The sequence below is a fragment of the Dreissena polymorpha genome, chromosome 7 (genome assembly GCF_020536995.1).
Source record: "Dreissena polymorpha isolate Duluth1 chromosome 7, UMN_Dpol_1.0, whole genome shotgun sequence".
In the NCBI taxonomy this organism is placed as follows: Eukaryota; Metazoa; Mollusca; class Bivalvia; order Myida; family Dreissenidae; genus Dreissena; species Dreissena polymorpha.
The window spans coordinates 45,784,729-45,806,778 of NC_068361.1; the positions used below are offsets into that span (position 1 = coordinate 45,784,729).

At 35.4% G+C, this 22,050-nt stretch overlaps 1 protein-coding gene across 7 annotated transcripts in view; it reads right to left on the reverse strand.

The window, feature by feature from the left end:
• LOC127837540 (kinesin heavy chain-like) overlaps positions 1-22,050 on the reverse strand; it is a 72,607-nt gene that overhangs the window by 41,116 nt on the left and 9,441 nt on the right. For 4 of the 7 annotated variants that reach the window (XM_052364716.1, XM_052364714.1, XM_052364712.1 and 1 more), the window contains 13 exons: positions 21,558-21,645; positions 19,439-19,617; positions 18,516-18,564; positions 17,315-17,370; positions 16,517-16,604; positions 13,996-14,120; positions 13,586-13,606; positions 11,036-11,140; positions 8,121-8,269; positions 6,536-6,684; positions 5,835-6,025; positions 4,266-4,373; positions 1,176-1,241 (listed from right to left, as the gene is read on the reverse strand). In XM_052364716.1, coding sequence (XP_052220676.1) covers positions 1,176-1,241; positions 4,266-4,373; positions 5,835-6,025; positions 6,536-6,684; positions 8,121-8,269; positions 11,036-11,140; positions 13,586-13,606; positions 13,996-14,120; positions 16,517-16,604; positions 17,315-17,370; positions 18,516-18,564; positions 19,439-19,617; positions 21,558-21,645 — 1,374 coding nt within the window. The remainder of the gene's footprint in view (positions 1-1,175; positions 1,242-4,265; positions 4,374-5,834; positions 6,026-6,535; positions 6,685-8,120; positions 8,270-11,035; positions 11,141-13,585; positions 13,607-13,995; positions 14,121-16,516; positions 16,605-17,314; positions 17,371-18,515; positions 18,565-19,438; positions 19,618-21,557; positions 21,646-22,050) is intronic. The other 3 variants (XM_052364718.1, XM_052364717.1, XM_052364713.1) reach the window with 1 other exon arrangement.

The window sequence follows — 22,050 nt, forward strand, 5'->3', positions numbered from 1 at the left end:
CGCCCGCCCGCCAGCCCGCCAGCCAGCCAGCCCGCCAGCCAGCCAGCCAGCCCGCCCGCATTCGCCAATCTAATAACCAGTTTTTTCCTTCGGAAAACCTGGTTAATAAAACACCAACACTTGAGGCTCAGTAAAGTGTTTCATTAATTTTTGGCTTACTCTCTTTCACCTTGAGAACCAAACAGTATACAGATTGATAACACATTTTTTCTGTTTATCATCTGTTGGGGATAGGACACGTTGTCCTCATTTAAAACAAAAAATTCCTTTGGCATATTGAGGCAACATTCTCATAACAGCAATAATGAAAATATGCTGCATTCAATAAACACATACGTCCCAATATGCCACCTTGTAAGTTTTGAATAATTTGCCCATTTCAATAAGTCCATAAATGCGTTCAATTAATGTATATGCATCCAGCGGTACATTGTCAGTATTGAACAATTAGCCCAATTGCCCAAGTCAATGCCCAAAAGTAGGTCAATGTCAAGGTCACAATGAGGTCAGGTAATGTAAGTGCGGCGAGTGTAGAGTTGAAGGCTTAAAGCTTTTTAGTAAGCAGCATTGATGTAAAGCGCAAGTCCAAACGTTTGTCAAGGTCTTAATGTGGTCAGATGATGTGGGTGTGTTAAAAGTGTTCAAAGACCTTATCCTGGCCTTTTCCGGATCATTTTGGGAATGCAATTTTTGGATTGGGATTTTTTTTGGCACAAAAGGTCGACTGATTTGGGAAAAACTAATTTAATATATCTCTATAATAATTCAAATAAGAAGAAGGCAATCATATAAATTGTATTTATATGCTTTGCTAGATGTAATTGAAATAAAATTGAGGTACGATAATCATAAAAAAATAATTGAAATTGGGATTTTGTTCAAATTGGGATTTTTTTTTAATTTCCATTTGGGAATGGGTTCGTAAAGGACAAATTGCCATGAAAAGGACTGTTATCCATACTAGACAAAAAGTGTCATTTTGGGTTAACTTCCTATGATAGACTAACGGATGGACTGATGGACAAACAAAGAAACAAAACAAACAGATAGGCAACTAGCAATATGCCTTTTGGCAAAAGTGGGTACCAGTGGCATGAACATCCTAAAGTAAGATTTGTTTGTTTGAAGTAATGAAAATAAAGATAAAAAGCCCTGAAACTTGAATCTTCACTGACCTGAAGGACTTCTTTAACCTCATCCTTGGCTGCATCATACTCCTGGGAGATGGTGGACATTTCAGCCTTAAGGAAAAAATGCAGCCATTAAGTTCATGAGCAATCAAACCCACTTGTTTCGTTTTTTATCAATCATTCGTTTAACACCATTTTTCTACATGTATACATAGACTTGTCATGGTGGTCTTTATCAACTTATTCACAGTGTTCTCAAGATCTACCTGGATGTTCTCATTATATACCTGAATGTTTACATTATATACCTGAATGTTCACATTATATACCTGAATGTTCACATTATATACCTGAATGTTCACATTATATACCTGAATGTTCACATTATATACCTGAATGTTCACATTATATACCTGAATGTTCTCATTATTTACCTGAATGTTCTCATTATCTACCTGAATGTTCAAATTATATACCTGAATGTTCACATTATATACCTGAATGTTCACATTATATACCTGAATGTTCACATTATATACCTGAATGTTCTCATTATCTACCTGAATGTTCTCATTATCTACCTGAATGTTCTCATTATTTACCTGAATGTTCTCATTATCTACATGAATGTTCTCATTATCTACCTGAATGTTCTCATTATCTACCTGAATGTTCTCATAATCTACCCAAATGTTCTCATTATCTACCTGAATGTTCCCATTATCCACCTGAATGTTCTCATTATCTACCTGAATGTTCCCATTATCTTCCTGAATGTTCTCATTATCGACCAAAATTTTCTAATTATCTCATCATCTACCTGATTGTTCTCATTATTTACGTGAATGTTCCCATTATCTACCTGAATGTTCTCATTATCTACCTGAATGTTCTCACTATCTACCTGAATGTTCTCATTATCTACCTGAATGTTCTCATTATCTACCTGAATGTTCTCACTATCTACCTGAATGATCTCATTAACTACCTGAATGTTCTCATTATCTACCTGAATGTTCTCATTATCTACATTAATGTTCTCATTATCTACCTGAATGTTCTCACTATCTACCTTAATGCTCTCATTATCTACCTGAATGTTCTCATTATCTACCTGAATGTTCTCACTATCTACCTGAATGTTCTCATTATCTACCTGAATGTTCTCATTATCTACCTGAATGTTCTCATTATCTACCTGAATGTTCTCACAATCTACCTGAATGTTCTCATTATCTACCTGAATGTTCTCATTATCTACCTGAATGTTCTTGTTATCTACCTGACTGTTCTTGTTATCTACCTGAATGTTCTCATTATCTACCTGAATGTTCTTGTTATTTACATGAATGTTCTCATTAACTACCTGAATGTTCTCATTATCTACCTGAATGTTCTCATTATCTACATTAATGTTCTCATTATCTACCTGAATGTTCTCATTATCTACCTGAATGTTCTCACAATCTACCTGAATGTTCTCATTATCTACCTGAATGTTCTCATTATCTACCTGAATGTTCTTGTTATCTACCTGACTGTTCTTGTTATCTACCTGAATGTTCTCATTATCTACCTGAATGTTCTTGTTATTTACATGAATGTTCCCATTATCTTCCTGAATGTTCTCATTATCGACCAAAATTTTCTAATTATCTCATCATCTACCTGATTGTTCTCATTATTTACGTGAATGTTCCCATTATCTACCTGAATGTTCTCATTATCTACCTGAATGTTCTCACTATCTACCTGAATGTTCTCATTATCTACCTGAATGTTCTCATTATCTACCTGAATGTTCTCACTATCTACCTGAATGATCTCATTAACTACCTGAATGTTCTCATTATCTACCTGAATGTTCTTGTTATTTACATGAATGTTCTCATTAACTACCTGAATGTTCTCATTATCTACCTGAATGTTCTCATTATCTACATTAATGTTCTCATTATCTACCTGAATGTTCTCATTATCTACCTGAATGTTCTCACAATCTACCTGAATGTTCTCATTATCTACCTGAATGTTCTCATTATCTACCTGAATGTTCTTGTTATGTACCTGACTGTTCTTGTTACATACCTGAATGTTCTCATTATCTACCTGAATGTTCTTGTTATTTACATGAATGTTCCCATTATCTTCCTGAATGTTCTCATTATCGACCAAAATTTTCTAATTATCTCATCATCTACCTGATTGTTCTCATTATTTACGTGAATGTTCCCATTATCTACCTGAATGTTCTCATTATCTACCTGAATGTTCTCACTATCTACCTGAATGTTCTCATTATCTACCTGAATGTTCTCATTATCTACCTGAATGTTCTCACTATCTACCTGAATGATCTCATTAACTACCTGAATGTTCTCATTATCTACCTGAATGTTCTCATTATCTACATTAATGTTCTCATTATCTACCTGAATGTTCTCACTATCTACCTTAATGCTCTCATTATCTACCTGAATGTTCTCATTATCTACCTGAATGTTCTCACTATCTACCTGAATGTTCTCATTATCTACCTGAATGTTCTCATTATCTACCTGAATGTTCTCATTATCTACCTGAATGTTCTCACAATCTACCTGAATGTTCTCATTATCTACCTGAATGTTCTCATTATCTACCTGAATGTTCTTGTTATCTACCTGACTGTTCTTGTTATCTACCTGAATGTTCTCATTATCTACCTGAATGTTCTTGTTATTTACATGAATGTTCCCATTATCTACCTGAATGTTTTCGTTATCTACCTTATTCTTGTTATCTACCTGAATGTTCTCGTTATCTACCTGAATGTTCTTGTTATCTACCTGAATATTCTCAGAACCTACCTGAATGTTCTTTTTATCTACCTTATTGTTCTCATTATCTAATTCAATGTTCTCATTATCTACCTGAATATTCTTATTATCAGACAGACAGACAGACCTGGATGTTCTCATTATCTACCTGGATGTTCTCATTATCTACCTGAATATTTTCGTTATCTACCTGGATGTTCTCATTCTGTACCTGAATGTTTTTGTTATCTACCTGGATGTTCTCGTTATCTACCAGAATGTTTTCATTATCTACCTGGATGTTCTCATTATCTACCTGAATTTTCTCATTCAGTACCTGGATGTTCTCGTTATCTCTCCTGGCTGCTGCAATCAGCTCCTCCTGCTCCTGCATCTGCTGTTCCATCTTCTCAATCAGCTGTGACTGCTTGTCAATCTCCTCATCCTTCAAGCATAACATAGATCAGGATGCAGGAACATGTGACTGTGAGGTTCCCAATTAAAAGTTAATGAATGTAAACACACCGGTAAAACAATCTTTCTTAAGAATTTCAACTGGTGCATTAAAGACAGATTTTTATGCTGCTTATGGCAGTGTCAAAAATATCATAATTGCTTTATTTAATAAGCATGTGTTCTTGTTCAAAACTTCTATTTTAACTGCATTCATGTATACGGTTATGCTTCACGCAACATGAAATGCTGTCACCAATTTCAGACTATTCAAGGATTTATTCTGATACCTTAAGATATCCGCACAAACTAAAAGAAAAACTATTTTTAATGCACTAAAGATGTTTGTAAATGTATTTCTATAACTTGAGATATTTGCAAAAATAAAGGGTGAAAACCCCATTGATCCTGCACCCTGTAGATGTGTCCACAGAATAACCTTAGAGGATGAAGAAAAACTAATACCTTGGAACATCCCAGCAAAAACTCTTCATGTTAAATGATTTTCAAACATGTTACAACTATTTGAGCATCATTAGTGGAAAACTGGGCTTAATGCATGTGCTTAAATGGTTGTCCTACATAAGCCTAAGAAGTTTGCACATGCAAATCAGGGACAATGCTTTCCGCTTTGACTGGATTTTGGCTAGGAAGAGACCACCTTGAAACAAAAAATTCCATAAAAGCGGAAAGTGTTGTACCTGATTAGTCTGCGCAGATTTCACAGGCTAATCTGGGAAGACACATGGGGCACATAAATTAAGCCCAAATTTCCTAGAACAAGGATAAGCACAGATGTGCTCTCAGTACAACCTTGTAAAAAAGTAGGAAAAAAACAACAGTTCAGCAAAACTCTTTAATGTTTAATGATATCCGGAAACTTATGGGCTATAAGCTTACAATTGTGCCATTTTAAGGGAGTAAATGAGCAATAAGGAAGACAGTCACCACTTTGTCTTACAAATGCTTTTGACCATTATTGTATACAAACTTTGATGTCACTATGTTAGTGTTCTCTGTATACGGATGTGTAAGCAAACTTCTCTTATGTGCATGCACAAAGATATAGTCCATGGATGAATTTTATTATTTCTGAACAAGTACACTTCCTTAAATCTTTATAAAAAAAACTAAGGTGATAATGCTAACTTTGTTTGAAAATTCCAACATTTCCCACCCTACTATTACAACATTTTCCAACCAACTTTTACACCATTTCCCAACCTACTATTACACCATTACCCAGCCAATTATTACACCATTTCCAAACCTTCTATTACAACATTTCCCACCCTACTATTACAACATTTTCCAACAAACTTTTACACCATTTCCCAACCTACTATTACACCATTTCCCACCCTACTATAACTTCACATCCAACTCTACTATAAGAACTTTTCCCACCCTACTATTACACCACTTTCCACCCTACTATTACACCATTTCCCACCTTATCATCGAGCATCTGGTAGAACTTCATCTTTTCAGCCTCGAAGGCGGCCTTGTCAGCCTCGCTGATGGTGATGGAGCCTGTGAGGGAGCCAATCAGGGATGTGGAGGGCGTGGCAGTGGGCGTGGTCTCCATGTCAGAGGTTGCGACCTTGAGAACATCCACCTGCTCCTCCAGTGGGACTGACTGACCTGGATGAGGGTATGAGGGAACATAAGTTAACCTTAACCCCTCTGATTCGCATTTTTACCTGTTTGTAGTCCCTTAGAAAATCAAATTAAATTGAAGAATATTCTTAATAAATTTAAGTTTTAAAGGCATCATTTCCAGCCTTCAGATACTGATGTGCAGCAAACAACATAAAACCTGAACAGCATGCAAGTTACTCACAGTTTTTCTTGTTTTATGCTGGTCGCATTTTCACTTCTGAGTGGGAAAGGGTTAAGTATGAATTTAAAACACTTGACTTTAGAACACTGACAGACCTTCATGAGGGACGGAATAACATGAGTTTGGTTTGAATTTAGAAATTTAGAGCACTTGAATTTATAACACAGAACGACCTGGAAAATGGATTAGAAAACATGAACACAGAATAGCAGGCTCCAAGTGGAGTAAAACTGCAGCACACCCTGGATAATCATGAACATTGCAGAGCACCATGATTACTCGTAGAACACCCTAAAGCGCCACTGACATACCACTTCTCCAAGCTGCCAGTTCAGCCTCCAGTTTAGCCATCACAATTCTCAGCTTGTTGTTCTTGTCCTTCTCTTTCTCGTAGCGGCGCTTCCACTCCTCCGCAGTCAACTCCTCATTCACCGACACCACGTTCTTGATTGTCTTGGCCCTACGGAACAACAGTGTGGGTTCAGGACAAATATGAATTTAACAGTAATCATAATTTCAGAACAGTTGTGTGGTTGGTCAGATTTACAAGTGGGTCAAAGGCTCAGCTGAGACTCAAAGAAAACAAGCCAATTCGTTGAACTGATATCCCGCGCCAATATGCTTCTGGACACAAAAGTGTTATATTTGACACTCAAAAAAGCCTTTTTTCACGATACAAAGGACCATAACTCCGTTATTAACAGATGGTGTACAATGCCCTTTGGAGTGCATCATCCTCTTATCCATATATATACTCATACCAAGTTTCAATGAAATCCGCCAAAGCACTTGGCTCCGGACGGACGGAAAGACGGACAATGCCAAAACAATATCCCTCTGCCTATGACGGGGGATAATTAACTGATCTGATCTGCTTTGATGTTTGTGTAATTAATGTGACTTCTTAAAAAGCCTTTTTTGACAAAGGTTTAATGTGGGCAGTACCATCATTTGAACATATTTCCTGCACAAATTTAAAAATGAGGCAAAGAAGGCCTTCTTGTGCTCAGGTTAGCTAAAATATTACTTAAGGTTTTGAAATCTTCAATATTCACAGATTTAATATATAATGTCCTTGATAACATTCAATTTCCTTGATAACATTCAATGTCCTTGATAATATTCAATGTCCTTGATAATATTTAATGTCCTTGATAATATTCAATGTATTTTATCTTCTTAACCCTACAGGTCTGAAGTGAGCAGTTCAGGAAAAATATTAATTAAGTAGGTGTTACACACTTAAAATTTTCACATAAACCTTAGTCTTGATTGCCTTGGCCCTATGAGAAGGAAGCAAGTCAGGAAAAATCCTAGAGCTTTGTCACAAGTATGACTTATACTCTACAAACTGCTTTATTTGCTATAATCAAGAGCAAGTTTCTAAACCCTGCAAATGTATACTTCATGGTGCAAAACAAATATGAAGTTTTATTTATATTGTTTGAGACATTCAGCATAAATCAAGAAGTCATTACATTTTTTATGTTCATAGAAACCTTTTCATTTATTGTCATGTCTCTACCATGTATTCAGAACACACATTCAAACAAGAGCTGTCTCCATAGGAAGACGTATGCCCCCGAAAAACGCTTTTTTGAAACATAAACGCAGATTTCAAAACCTAAACGCAGACCCTAAGTTCAAGGCCAAGGTCAAAGTGGTCAAAAATTTTGTGCGAAAGGAAAGGCCTTGTTCATATACACATGCATACCAAATATGAAGGTTACATCTGAAGCGACATAGAAGTTATGAGCATTTTTCGAAACCTTAACGCAAAAGTGTGACGGACAGTGCGATCACTATATGCCCACCTTCGGGGGCATAAAAATACAGAGTAAATTTTCTTAAATAATAATGAATACACAGAAAATCTAAGGGGAACAAAAACCATACCTCTGCCCGAACAACAGCGTGGATTTCGTCTCAGACTCGTTATATGAGGCCGGTGAACAACAGATGACCATCGTGGTGCGGGCATTCCCACCTAAACTTTCTTGTAATATACGCGTCAGCTTGCTGTCACGATAAGGCACGTGACTCTTCTGCAAAACGCAGACACAACGTTTTATCAGCCAAAGTCAGATCATCAACGGGTGATGGGAAACTATACTGTATACAGATGAATTCATTCCAAGTTATAACTTCTCTACTTGAAAATTGCTACAAAATTTGGCAGAATGTTTAAATTGAAATATTTATTTACCAAAAATGAAGACCAGGGATTTTGAAATCAAACTCAAGTGGTGTACTCTGTCTACACCCATTTAAATTTTGTAAAAGTATTTTGATAGATGGCAAATACATTTTTTTGTTCATGCGCTTTACACGGTTTACATGGAAATCAATTTACTGACAGCTAATTGATTTATTATAAGGCATTATTTTATTCTTTAGCACCCAGGAGTATTTACTAGACAAGTTGATATTTTACAAAAGAACGGATGCTACTTATGATAGAGCTGTGATTACAGAATTGCATGTCATAGATTTCCTGGATATTGCATTTTCCATATATACTCAAGTCATTCAATTCAAGTTTGATATATCCGGGAAGTTTATTAAGCTTTTGATTTGCTGCTAGGTAGGGTCATTTGTGTAACTGCATTGCAGAAAAATTCTGGGAAGATTTATCCAAGTTTCGTACTCTCTCATCTCAGTCAGGATCCAAAGAAATTCAAGGGGATTCCTTCATGCAAAATGCTCATAGCCAAGTTTTTGAAAGATTAAATTACATAATATTCTTTAAAACATGACCTACACTCCAGGGCCCGTATTCACCAAAGAATTCTTAGACTTAAGTCTAAGAATAAAGAAAATTCTTTAAATTAGAATATTCAAGAATTTCTTTAATTTTGAGTCAAACTCTGCAGTAAACGTCTCTATCTATATTATTCTTCATATAGAACATTTTGTTAATGACATAATCACCACAGGGGTGTCAATTGTCCCAAATTTGAAATCCGGAAAATTAAGCCGTAGGATAAAGGGAAGAGAGGGCCCAACCCCCCGAGCCCTAGCTTATTGTTCTTTTTTTTTAATAGTCTTTCTAGGTGCAATTTCTGGTGAGTACAATGCGAAATATTATAAACCAAACCATCCGTTACACTACGCATGTGTATTTGTCATTCAAAACAAATGATATTAAGAACTTCGAAATTAAATTAAAATCGACAAACCAGCGTATCCCAAAACGACTGTCCGAAAACATGTTGCGATACATCATTTGCAAATGAAATAAAATATGCATATCGTTTGACTGCAGAAAATGAAAACCAGTAACCAGTAACCTAGCAAATACGCAGTCAATATATAATTTGATTAACATATTGTTTTAAAATATGATATTGCAGTGCTTTACTTAGCCAGTTACTGCTCATGTCAGTGCCAGCCGCTTACCAATCAGAAATCAATAAATAAAATCGGTACCAAGCGCAAATGTCCAGAATGCCGACGATGCTATAACAATATTCGTTCTGAAATGATCCCGCACTAAAATAATTTTGTCCCTACCCCCACCCGCCTTAAACAAACTCATCGGATTTACATTCACCTCAAAATCAAACCTGGCCGGCTCAAATCCGGATTTCCGGAATAATCCGGAAAATTGACACCCCTGTCACCAGTGGAGGCCTGTATATATTCAAACACTGAACACATTTTCTTGGTTCTAAGTCTATTCTTTATTCTTAAGTCTAAGAATCGGTTGGTGAATACGGCCCCAGGAGTGAAATAACGTAATGTTCAATTTTGTTTATTACACGGCTGTTATTACACTAGTTATATTACTGTGAAATGACGTCATTTTTGTGACGAAATGACGTCATTATTCCAGCGAATTTCTTCAGTTAAACACTTTTGCAATGTGAATAAACAGAGAAAAGAGCATAAAATAAAAAAAAATTTGTAAGTCATGTTATAAATAGAATCTTAGATTCGTGCTCATTTTGTATTGAATTTATTAAACTCGTCATCTAAATGAAGATAAAAACTCGGCAAGCCTCGTTTTTACCTTTATTAAGATGACTCGTTTAATAAATCGCCTACTGAATGAAATAAGTCATGTAACTGACATTTTTACTTTTTTCAATTTTTGTGTTTATTAAGGTGACATCATACATCAACTGTTAAAATATTAAGTCAACATTTTTGGTAAAAATAATTTTTTTATCAAATTTTTGAAATTGACATAACAAACACATGTCATTTTCTGAATGTAAAAAGTAGTGTAACTGACTTTTTGTAAAATTGTCAGGAGAAGCAAAAATATGTTTTATTAAAATAATAAACATTTTTCCGTATTCAAATTTTCTGATTAGTATTATAATAACACTTGGAAAACAAAACAAAACTCCAAATTGATATGTCTTTTTTAAAACAATAACAAATTAAAAAGGAGCTGTTACCATAATTTCAACACTGAAATAATTTGAGCGCAAAATAACATAAGTGCTCTAACTGTATTTTGGAAAATGTCTGAAAATGTGCTTTCCTTAACAATTCTCAAAATGTCAGTTACCCTAGTTATTTCATTCAGAAGACGAAATTCAATACAAAATGACCACTCATGAAAGATCCTATATATTATTTTCCATAGCCTAACAAACCGGAACTGAAGATTTATATTCTTTAAGACCTTATTCAGATAACCTTTTGCAGGCCAGGTTTCCAGAAGATTCATCATTGACATATACTCTCATTTCCCTCCGCTAGCCCAGCTATAACATTTCCTTGGCAAGTGCTGACAGAGATTTGTTGACATACTCACATTTAACTAAGCTTATGCGCTGACAGAGTAGTTATATACTCACATTGCCTTCTGCTAATGCAGCTATAACATTTCCGAGTGCTGATAGAGATTTGTTGATGTTCTTCGCCTCGTCTAACACGGCTCCCTCTGCGCCAGTCTTACTGACCTGTGGAGAGATGAAACAAGCGTTCTAACAGATTGCCAGAAACGAATAGTTCAAGGTAAGGATTGCTATTAAAAACAAAAGACAAATGCTAAAAGGATAAAACTATATTTAGTGTTTAATATTGGTAAATTTAGTTAGCAAGGCCTTTAGAAAACCTTTACCACGAGTCTTGGCAAAAATATAAGTAATGGCTGAAAAAATTAAAACATGAAAATAAAACAATGACTTCTCTACTTGTGTGTTTGCTATTTTCAACAAGGTATAAATGCAGGGCGTGCGATAAGCTACGTAAGCCTTACCAATCGCAAAAATCGCATTTGGCGATTACAATTCCTGGTTTGCGATAAAAAATTAGATTTTCATGAACTTGGCGATTGAAAAGAATGGACCCTTTGATTTTCACATTCACTCTCGAAATTCCTATTTTCAGGCTGTATAAATCGCCAGAAACATTGTGTATCAATGTTCCCTACTTAAAAAGAGCACTAAGTACCGTCTTCCGCATGTAATCGCCATAAACGCTGTATGGGGTAATACATAATCCACTGATAAGAGATAGCATGACGTGCGTATAAAATATTCAAGCTACATTAAACAGTTATGTATGCTGACACGGATGCATCAGGAGAAATTCCCAGGTAAATTTCCAGTCGCCAAACTGTAATGTTCACCGTCCAATTGGTTTACGGAAACCTGATGAGGGCGGGGTTTACCGGCTACTATTATTTTTGATTGACATCAGTCACGAAGTAAGTGTTTATCGCGTATAGATTTACAAGGAATCACAGTTTTACCATTTACATAATATACAACGGCAATTAAAACAGTGCATCAAAGACAGCAGCGGGCATCGTCATCACACTTTTTTACTGCAAACAATTACCGTCAAATTTGTTGTAAAAAAATCTTAATTATGAAAAGTTAAAGGCGAATGGTTCAAAATTAATAATTTATGGCGTGTAAGATGTGAAGACAACAGCCGATAACAATTTTATGAGGTAACAATTAAATTCAAGTACATGGATATTTTTATCATGTCTATTTATAGAATGTATGTACACCGTTTTCTACAGCCATGTGATAGTAATTGCTTCTGCAAGTTTCATTACATTTACCGCATTCACCATTCAATATACATGTATAAACCGTGTTTTAAACAGAGCGCGAAATTGTTGCTGTCAAGTTACACGCATTGAAAGTGTGCGTGTTGCAACAGACCATGTGGTGTGACTAAATATAAACGTGCAACTCAGTCATACATGTACTATTTTAGAATGAAACATCAACATGGAATTAATGCACACAAATAGAAAGTATTGATCCATTTAAATTATAGAAAAATGCGTCAATTTACGACTAATACATAGCAATACATGTATTTTTTAGAGAGCAAAAAAGCACAAGGTTTACAAGTCCGTTTGTAAAAATATTGGGGAGAGGAGGGGGGGGGGAGGGGGGCCGACCATTTTTGTCAATACATGAAAATAAAATAAAAATGAAATGAAAAGCTATTAATTTCAGAGGAAAACATATTTTATTTAAATGTGGTTTGATCAATATTTTATTACAATGCTTTTTGATACCAATACATTTAAGATCATAATTATGTTGTTATTCATTCTTTGTTCGTCACACACAGTGACACAAAGCGACAGGTACACTCATTTATCACATGCCATAACCTGTTTCCTATGTAATATAACCATTACAAATATTTTTATCTTACACATGTGTAATATACTTTTTTAGAGTTTTCATGGGCTTAGTTTTCGTGCGATTGACCAATCGCATTTTGTTATTTTGCTATAAAAGACTTTGCAACTTCAAATGACGTCACGAAATGTAAACAACATTAGAGATTTATCATTATGTTTATGTCAATATTTATTTAATTTGCTCATTTCAAAGCATGTGATAAAAAAGATCTGACACTCGTTGTCATTTCATACCATATTTTATTAAACTCGTCCAGAAAAATTCGTTAGTAAGTTCCCCAAAGGCTCCCTTACTAACAAAATTCCTTAACTCGTTTAATAAACAAGGGCTGTTTGCAAAACCATCTGGTGGGGACGGAGACCCCACGACACCAGTACATAATATTATCCGCAAATGTGGTCCTAAACTGCATCCAAGAACGAGTCACTGTGACCTTGATCTTTGACCTAGTGACCTCAAAATCTATAGGGGTCATCTGCCAGTCATGATCAATGTACCTATGAAGTTTCATGATCCTAGGCCTAAGCGTTCTTGAGTTATCATCTGGAAACCATCTGGTGGACGGACCGACATACGGACCGACCGACATGTGCAAAACAATATACCCCCTCTTCTTGGAAGGGGGGCATAAATATGGTATGCTATGACAACTCGTGCCAGATCCTGTATATATAGAGCACGTAAGCTTATATGTGGGTCTTTATCGTAAAGTTGAAATTTGGCTACTACTTTTTTTTCCTCAGCGCCAACCTATGATAAGGATTTAGAAACATACAAATAATTAAACTATGAGTGCTGAAATGTTTACAATTAATTTATGAATGCTAACATAAACCACTTTAAAGGGGCTTTGGGGAATTAATGATTTTTGTGGAACAGGGGTATTATACAAAAAAAATCTGCACGTCATTTTTAGCAAATGGAAACATGAAGACTAATGTTTTATCTAGCTTTTGGTAATGTTGTTCATCAGCCATCAAATTGTTCAACATTTTTTACCTTTTCACTACCCGCTCAATCACTAAACACAAAAGGTTCTTCATGAAATGTTACGATCTGCAAATGTAAAGATGAACACTTATGCAAATTAAATGTGTAACTTTTGGTAGTTTTTTATGCCAGCCATCATTGTTTTTTACCTTTTCACTACCCGCTAAATCGACTAGATACAGTTTCCCGCTAAGTTTCTTCTGTGTGACAGTATTCTCCTGTTTTACATTGATTAGGAACACACTGTGGCTTCGACTGCTGTGTTCATTCATATCTGGAAAAGAAAACATGTCATGCCAATGATCAAGAAAGAGATTCAGGGCTAAAACAAAAGCTCTGAAGAAACTCATCCTGCAGGGGTTTCAGCCAACAAGATCAGGGCTCATGCACAAACCTTTTCTAACATTTAAGAATAAAGAATTGTTTTAGACAAAATGAAAATACCTTATAGTTTGTATGTATATACAGTCTAAAACAAGAGGGCCTGAAACATAGACCCAAGAGTTTTCATTTAATGAGCAAGGTTAAAGTTTTGGGACACACACGTACAATGACAGACCGACAGACAGGCCAAAAACAATATATCCCCTGATCATTCGATCTGGGGGCATAAAAATAAATACTGTGAATGTAAACACAACCCTACCGCGCAACACAACTGGTTGGTTAATGTTATGATCAAATGCATGCTCAATGTATGATTAAGAATCAAGTATCAACACTCATGTCGTTTCCAGACAAGCTATTAATACAAAATAAAGGCTATCACTTAATATAAACAAGAGCACCGCATAACGGGTGCCACGCTCGGCTGCAGGTGCAGTTTTGAATAGATGAAAGCTTGTCAGAATTATTTTTATATATATTTTTTTAGTGGTCACAGTGACCTTGACCTTTGACCTAGTGACCCAAAAATGGGTTTGGCATGTAGAACTCATCAAGGTGCAGCTACATATGAAGTTTCAAAGTTGTAGTTGAAGCACTTTGATTTTAGAGCCAATGTTCAAAACCTTGACAAAATGTTAAGGTTTTAGCATGACGCGGACGGCGGACAACATGACGGGCTGGCTATGACAATACCTCGGGTTTTCTCCGAAAAACAGCCGAGCTAAAAATGATTTGAGTACTTTTGATTTCCAATTGTCCCAAAGCAAAGTAGCTACACCACTTATATTGCATTTTAAGTAGCTACACCTGATATGCATTTTGAGTAGCTACACCCCTGATATTGCATTTTGAGTAGCTACACCCCTGATATTGCATTTTAAGTAGCTACACCTCTGATATTGCATTTTGAGTAGCTACACCTCTAATATTGCATTTTGAGTAGCTACACCTCTGATATTTCATTTTGAGTAGCTACACCCCTGATTTTGCATTTTGAGTAGCTACACCCCTGATATTGCATTTTGAGTAGCTACACCCCTGATATTGAATTTTGAGTAGCTACCCTCCTGATATTGCATTTAAGTAGATACACCCCTGATACTGCATTTTGAGCAGCTACACCTCTGATATTGCATTTTGAGTAACTACACCCCTGATATTGCATAATGAGTAGCTACACCCCTGATATTGCATAATGAGTAGCTACACCCCTGATATTGCATTTTGAGTAGCTACACCCCTGATATTGCATAATGAGTAGCTACACCCGATATTGCATTTTGAGTAGCTACACCCCTGATATTGCATTTTGAGTAGCTACAACCCTGATATTGCATAATGAGTAGCTACACCTGATATTGCATTTTGAGTAGCTACACCCCTGATATATCATTTTGAGTAGCTACACCTCTGATATTGCATTTTGAGTTTAAGAGCTTCTACTGCACTTTCTTAAGACATGGAGTGTGTCTCAGCAATCATGCCTTATTTTACTTTCATACTTCTAAAGATTGGAATCAATGAAGAGTTTCTGACAAGGCTCAAGTGAATATGTATTTATTTAATGAACATTGAAATACCGAACAAGAGGTTATAAGTTTGCAATTCATAACTAAAGAAAAATATAGATTTTTAAAGAGGGATAAAGGGCCTTAAACAAAAAACTGTCAGCATCTTCATTGGTTGTTCCAGTTTTTTGTCAAGCATAAAATCTCGTATCCCTATCTGCTTCTTTTCTTTAGGGCGTTTTTATTTTAGCAACCAAGTAACCTCAGCAGGGTATAGGTCTGCAGCACTGTGTCCACGGCAACGTGGTGTGCAAGTACAGAGGGGTATCATAGACCAGATTTGAGGGATGGATGGTCCACATAAAGAAGGATTTATCACTGCTCCAGCAAGGATTTGATAAGGGAAGGGGGGGGGGTATTTTTTCAAAAGGCACTTTCGACGCACAGCATTTTGTCAAAAGGAAACATTCGAGTACGCAGGCGTATCTGGAATACTCCATGTTTCATATTAATTATTTAAGTTATTAATATTTGTTACAATATATTCTTCCCATTATTATTAAATCATGCAAATAAAATGTCTACAATGAGGAATAAATTAATTACAATGTGAGAGATTTATAAATAATCATAATTTATGTAAAAAAAAAATATTTAAAAAAAATTAATTAAAGGGCAGGGCGGGGCTTCAGAAGGGAGGGCAGGGTGCCCTTGCATTTAGACTAGCTGATACACTGATTTATCTAGGCCTTCACAGATTCAGAAAGACACCTACTTGTTACAGCCACATGTCTGTTGGCTTTCCCTTCGTCTATGGTCTCCATCACTTCCTCAGGGCTTGACACAAACCGCTCTGTGGCCCCCTGTGTACGAAAAATAGCTTTTTATGAGGTGTTCCTTTTTCTTAACTCTTAAACTAACAGATTTGTTTTTTTAATATAAGCCGCGTTCTGTGAAAAAGGGGCTTAATGCGTGTGCGTAAAGTGTCGTCCAAGATTAGCCTGGGCAGTCCATACAGGCTAATCAGTGACAAGACTTTCTGTCTAAAATGGACTTTGCCTAAGAAGAGATTTTTACAGGTTAATCTCGGACTCCACTTTTTTGCACATGTATTATCCAAGAGTTTTTCTTCTTATCCTTGAAAAAGACAGATAAGTCTCATGGTTTTGATGTCTGCTTTGCAATCGGGAGGTCCCGAGTTCGATCTGCACAATGAACGCATTCTGAAGATCTTTCAAAAGATACAAAGTACTGGCTCTTCCCAGGCAATGGACTCAAGAGTGTTTGTATAACCCTGGGGCTTATGCTGCAATCAATCAAGGCAGAGTGATCTACCTTCATCTCCGTGAAAACTGTCTACAAGTAAATTGTAATTGTAAAAACTGCAGGGACTGGTCTATTAAATAAAAAAAAGGAAAAGACTAAAAACTGTACATGTAAGTAACAAAATCAACACAAAAGCAAAAGAAGCATTTAAGACAAGATATTTATTTGTAAGTTTAAACGCCCCTAAAGAGAAATGTGGGTGTTCAATTTTAACCATAAATGCACTTCAAAATATGCCATACTCTACCTTGACGTAAGTAACTTTGTTCTTGTCTTCATGCACGGACAGATTGGTTTTTGTCACTGGAAGACAAAAATGAGACATTTTACATTGTTTAACAGAGAAAAACAGAAATCAGACGTTTCACACTTTCTGCAAGAAGTAACAGTTTCTTTGTAAGACATAAACAAATAACCTACATATATGATGGTATATGCTTAATAAGGGAATATGTGTGCAATTTTTTATTTAAATAGAAAAGATAAGAAAACTATCAACTGTTTCAATTTCATTAAATTATCTTAAGAATTATTGAACAATTCTATGTGGAAATTATAAGATAATGGGTCAATAACTTTTAACATCAAATCAGAGACAATAATTCAAGTCTTCAAGCCTAATGAACATGAGCTGAGTCATGCGAAAATAGGTCTTATCGCCATGAGCGACCAGCCTAGCTCCCACCCAGCCAGTGCAACGGTGAAGTCTGCTCTGTCACTAAAACGTCACACCAAGTTTTGTGGTCTACTCAGCGGACAGGGTATCTACCAACTAATTTGAGCTAATGCATAGGCTGGTCTTACGCTACGCTGGCCCCGTATGGCTTAAGACCCATATTCGCACAATGTGGCTCATATATATATATATATAAATATATTCAGTAAGACCCATATTCGCATAATGCCGCTCATATTTATTAAGTTGAAACTTACATTAATGAAGAGGGCATCAAACCTATCCTTGTGCAATAAAAATATCTTGTAACCTTGGTAGATAAATATGTTTAAAAGCCCATGAACACTAATAATCAACAAATATTTTGTACAGTATTTCAAAAAATAAAGTTTACACATTAAAAATAAATGTTCCTTATAGCAATAGCAAAAATTTCAACCCTAGATGTGGTCTACTTAGATAGATTGAACAAGATACAAATTATTTTTTTATTTGTGGGACAATATTTTGAACACCATCATGTTTGTTTGTGACGTATGAATAGATATCATTGCAGGATATAAAAATGGAATATATTGTGCCACAAAAAATAAAAACAAGCATTTTGTATCTCATTAAATCTATGTTTCCATACAACTTAGCCTTGAAATTTTGGCTATTGCTATAAGGAACACTGTTTTTTATGGGTTAACTTTATTTTACGAAATATTTGTGAAATATTACTTGATTTTGAGTCTTTATGTTACTTTAAACAAATCTCTACAGAACCTACCATCCAGCAGATCTCTGATCTTGTCCATGTAGATCTCGAAGTAAGACACCTGAAGTGCAACAATGGACATGAAAATAACTGAAGTGAACCGATAGACGTGAACATAACTGAAGTGAACCAATAGACATGAAAATAACTATTTTTTTTATTATTTCATTTAAGAATTTTTTTTTGGAGATAGCTTTCAAAGTTCATATATGTTTTCAGACTTGGCAGGTATCGGAATGATGAACAGTGAGAAATAAAATACATGTACTAATTTATTACTCAGACTTCAAATGCCATGGTGTAATTGAAAATAAAATAAGACTTATTAGTGTAACGTTTTAAGATATGTTTTTACTTCATTTTATTGTATTCATGTAATTACAAATTAGAATTTATGCATGATATCAATTAATTTTATTTTTTGGGATGGGGTGAGGGGTTGCAGGCCAGTAGTTAGGAACTTTTTCTTTACACAAAGGTTCCATTTTAAGACAAAGCAGGAATTCAAGTTAAATCAAGGTGGATGATCTGCATTTCTACTTTTTCAACAGATTAATGGAGCTGAATTCCAATGCAAAAATAAATGAGGTCCATTTTTTTATATAGATAATTCTAGTTTTTGAATTTCTGTGCACAAAATCAGTGCACAAAATTAGTTAGAACACACAGAAGCAAAGTCGAAATGGCCACATGCAACCATCATAAAACCAGAACAGCCTGTGAGTTACTAGAAGGCTGTTCATATTTTATGCTGTTTGTTGCTAACCAGAGATGGAAATGAAGCCTTCAAAACAAGAATGAAGTGACAAAGGTCTATCATTTAATTTGATTTTCTACAGGACTACAAAGGCATCAATGTACGTATCCGATTGGTAAAGGGTTGAACATAACTCTAAGTTGAGTAGTTGAGTGCACAAAATCCTCAAAGTGATTACTTTGATATGGAACTCCAGGTTCTCATCCATGCCATAGATATAGTTGAAGATGTCCTGCACGATACGTGGTATAATGCCCTGCAGTTCTGCATCGCCCAACACGCCCTCCATTGTGTGGGTCTTGCCCGAGGACGTCTGGCCGTACGCGAATATTGTGCCATTGTAACCGCTGAGCACGTCTGTGGAAGAAATATATGTGCAGTGGTTTTTTCACAATTTTGGGAATGGGGCCGGTTCCCTTTGGATTGGGAAATATGGCATCTTTTTTTTACTATAATTGGGAAATAAATTTTGTTGATTTTATGCTTACAAATACTTTAAAATTTATAATAACATTAATGTTAATGTTATATTTTCTAAGGTTCAACCTATTGAGCTGGATTTGGAGATAAATGACATGTCTAGACATATTAAAATACTGTGAAACCATTATTATTCGGCAGACATTAATTTTCGTCTTTTTCGTCCTTCGACCGATGGGCGATTCAAGATCCTAACGAACAATCATGTCCCATATTTGAAACAAATAAGACTGAATTACCGTAGGCATGAGGCATTTAAATCCAGCGCAATCCACGCATTTACACAGGGCTTGAAATTAACACTCGCACACTCGCAAAATGCGAGTAAAAAAAGATTGCAAGGTCAATTATAAGCCACTAGTATTTTTTGCAAGTAAAGAAATAGTGAAAAAAACGAGTTATATTGCTAAATGTGTTCGACGGCATGAACGCTAAACCGTAGGTCAATTTTGTGAACGTTCGAATACCCATATGCGGAAGCGCGCACCTTGTTTGTAGACTGGTATACTTATAGTACAGATACCCGGATGGTATTGATACAAAGAACATGAAACAGTAGACTATTCACACTCAAGTTAAATCCGGTTTTGACACAAAGGGGTGTACATTATACAGTGTACTGACAACTGACATTTCCTGTAAAACGCGAATGCAATAAGGCTGTATCTAATGGCTCGACTTCGTTTAGGTAGAATAGTGTTGATTAGCGCTAATTGTTAACAACTTTATTACCCATTGTGTGTATTGTGTTTTTCAGGGGTGTTGCAGATTATACAGCCAACACGCGGCGAATCCGGATAAAAGACAATACTATTAAAAATATAAGAGATAGTTACTATCACCTGAAATAACAGACTTGTTAATTGGCATATGCCAAACAAGACCCACCTCCTGCAAGTGACTACCAAGTGTTACACCTCTTTCCCCAGCACGAATTTTTCGCAACCGCGTATTACATGTATTACAAACATTACAAACAAATCGGACGCTTTTTTTTTCAAAACCAGAAATGGACGAATTTAAGTGCTGACGAAATAGTCATTTTTTTAAAAAGGACGAAATTTCATGCTGACAAAAATAAATGGTTTCACAGTATATATAAACTTATTAATATATAATTTTTGGAAATCTTAATTATGGGATAATTTTTTAGGTTCCATTTGGGGAAAATATATACTTTTTTCCATTGGGAATGGGTCCCCTTCCGGACCCTTTTAAAGAAAAAACCACTGATGTGTTTATGTCTCTATAATAAAAGCCGTCTGACTTTACGTGAATTTCATGCAATAGAAATCTCTGAGCACATCTGAGAAGGAAATATGTTCATGGTTATATGTTAATTATCTTGTGCTTTAAATAACAAATCTATCAAATATCGTGCCATTGTAACTACTTAGTACGTCTGTGGAAGAAATATATTTTTATCCTTACAGCTAAATGGCGTAATAGAATGAAACTTATGGTGTCATGTCCTTAAGAACGTGGCGTCTCATCTGGATCCAAACTATTTGCTATTCTGATAGTATTCTTTGAAAAAAAATCAAAGAAAATGCTAATTTTAGAAATTCAGCAGACTGCATTTTAGCAGACGACAAATTTCCCAGCATGCAAAGGGTTAATGGAAAAAATATGTGAGCCGCTTTATGAGAAAAAGGGCCTTAAAGCATGTCCTTAAAGTGTCTCCCCGATATGCCAGAGAAGTCTACACAGATAAATCAGGGATGACACTTTCCCTTTTTATTGACATTTTTAATCAAATGATGTTTTTAAATTGAAAATCTTTTTTATGCTGAAAGTGCAATTCCGTATATTCATACCTGCCACTATAGGTTTTGCAGACACCGTGTAAACATACTCTTGGCTGACGTTGGGTTTCAAAACGCGATCAAATGCAAACAACTTGCCCTGGAAAAGCAAACATTGCAAGAAATATGAAAATATTATTTATTTTGTGTTGTTGTTTTTTAAACTTTTTTACAGATCAGAAGCAATTTATTGTTTACAATATAACATTGCCATACAGCCATTTTTATCAGCTGGAAAAATACGCTTTACTTTTAAATCTTTTACAATGAAGTTTTTAAAAGTTTTACTTCCCATTCACCAATAGCAAAAATTGCTTATTAGCAGTACATTATAAAGTTCAATATATGAAATAAAATACAATGTATCAACACAATTTATTTATACACATTTTAAAGAAACATATGTTTGTAAATAACCATAAAGATTCATTCTAAATTTAAATATATTCAAAATTTCAACAAAACACTGAATGTGTCGCCTTAAATTAACCTTTTTACTAGATTT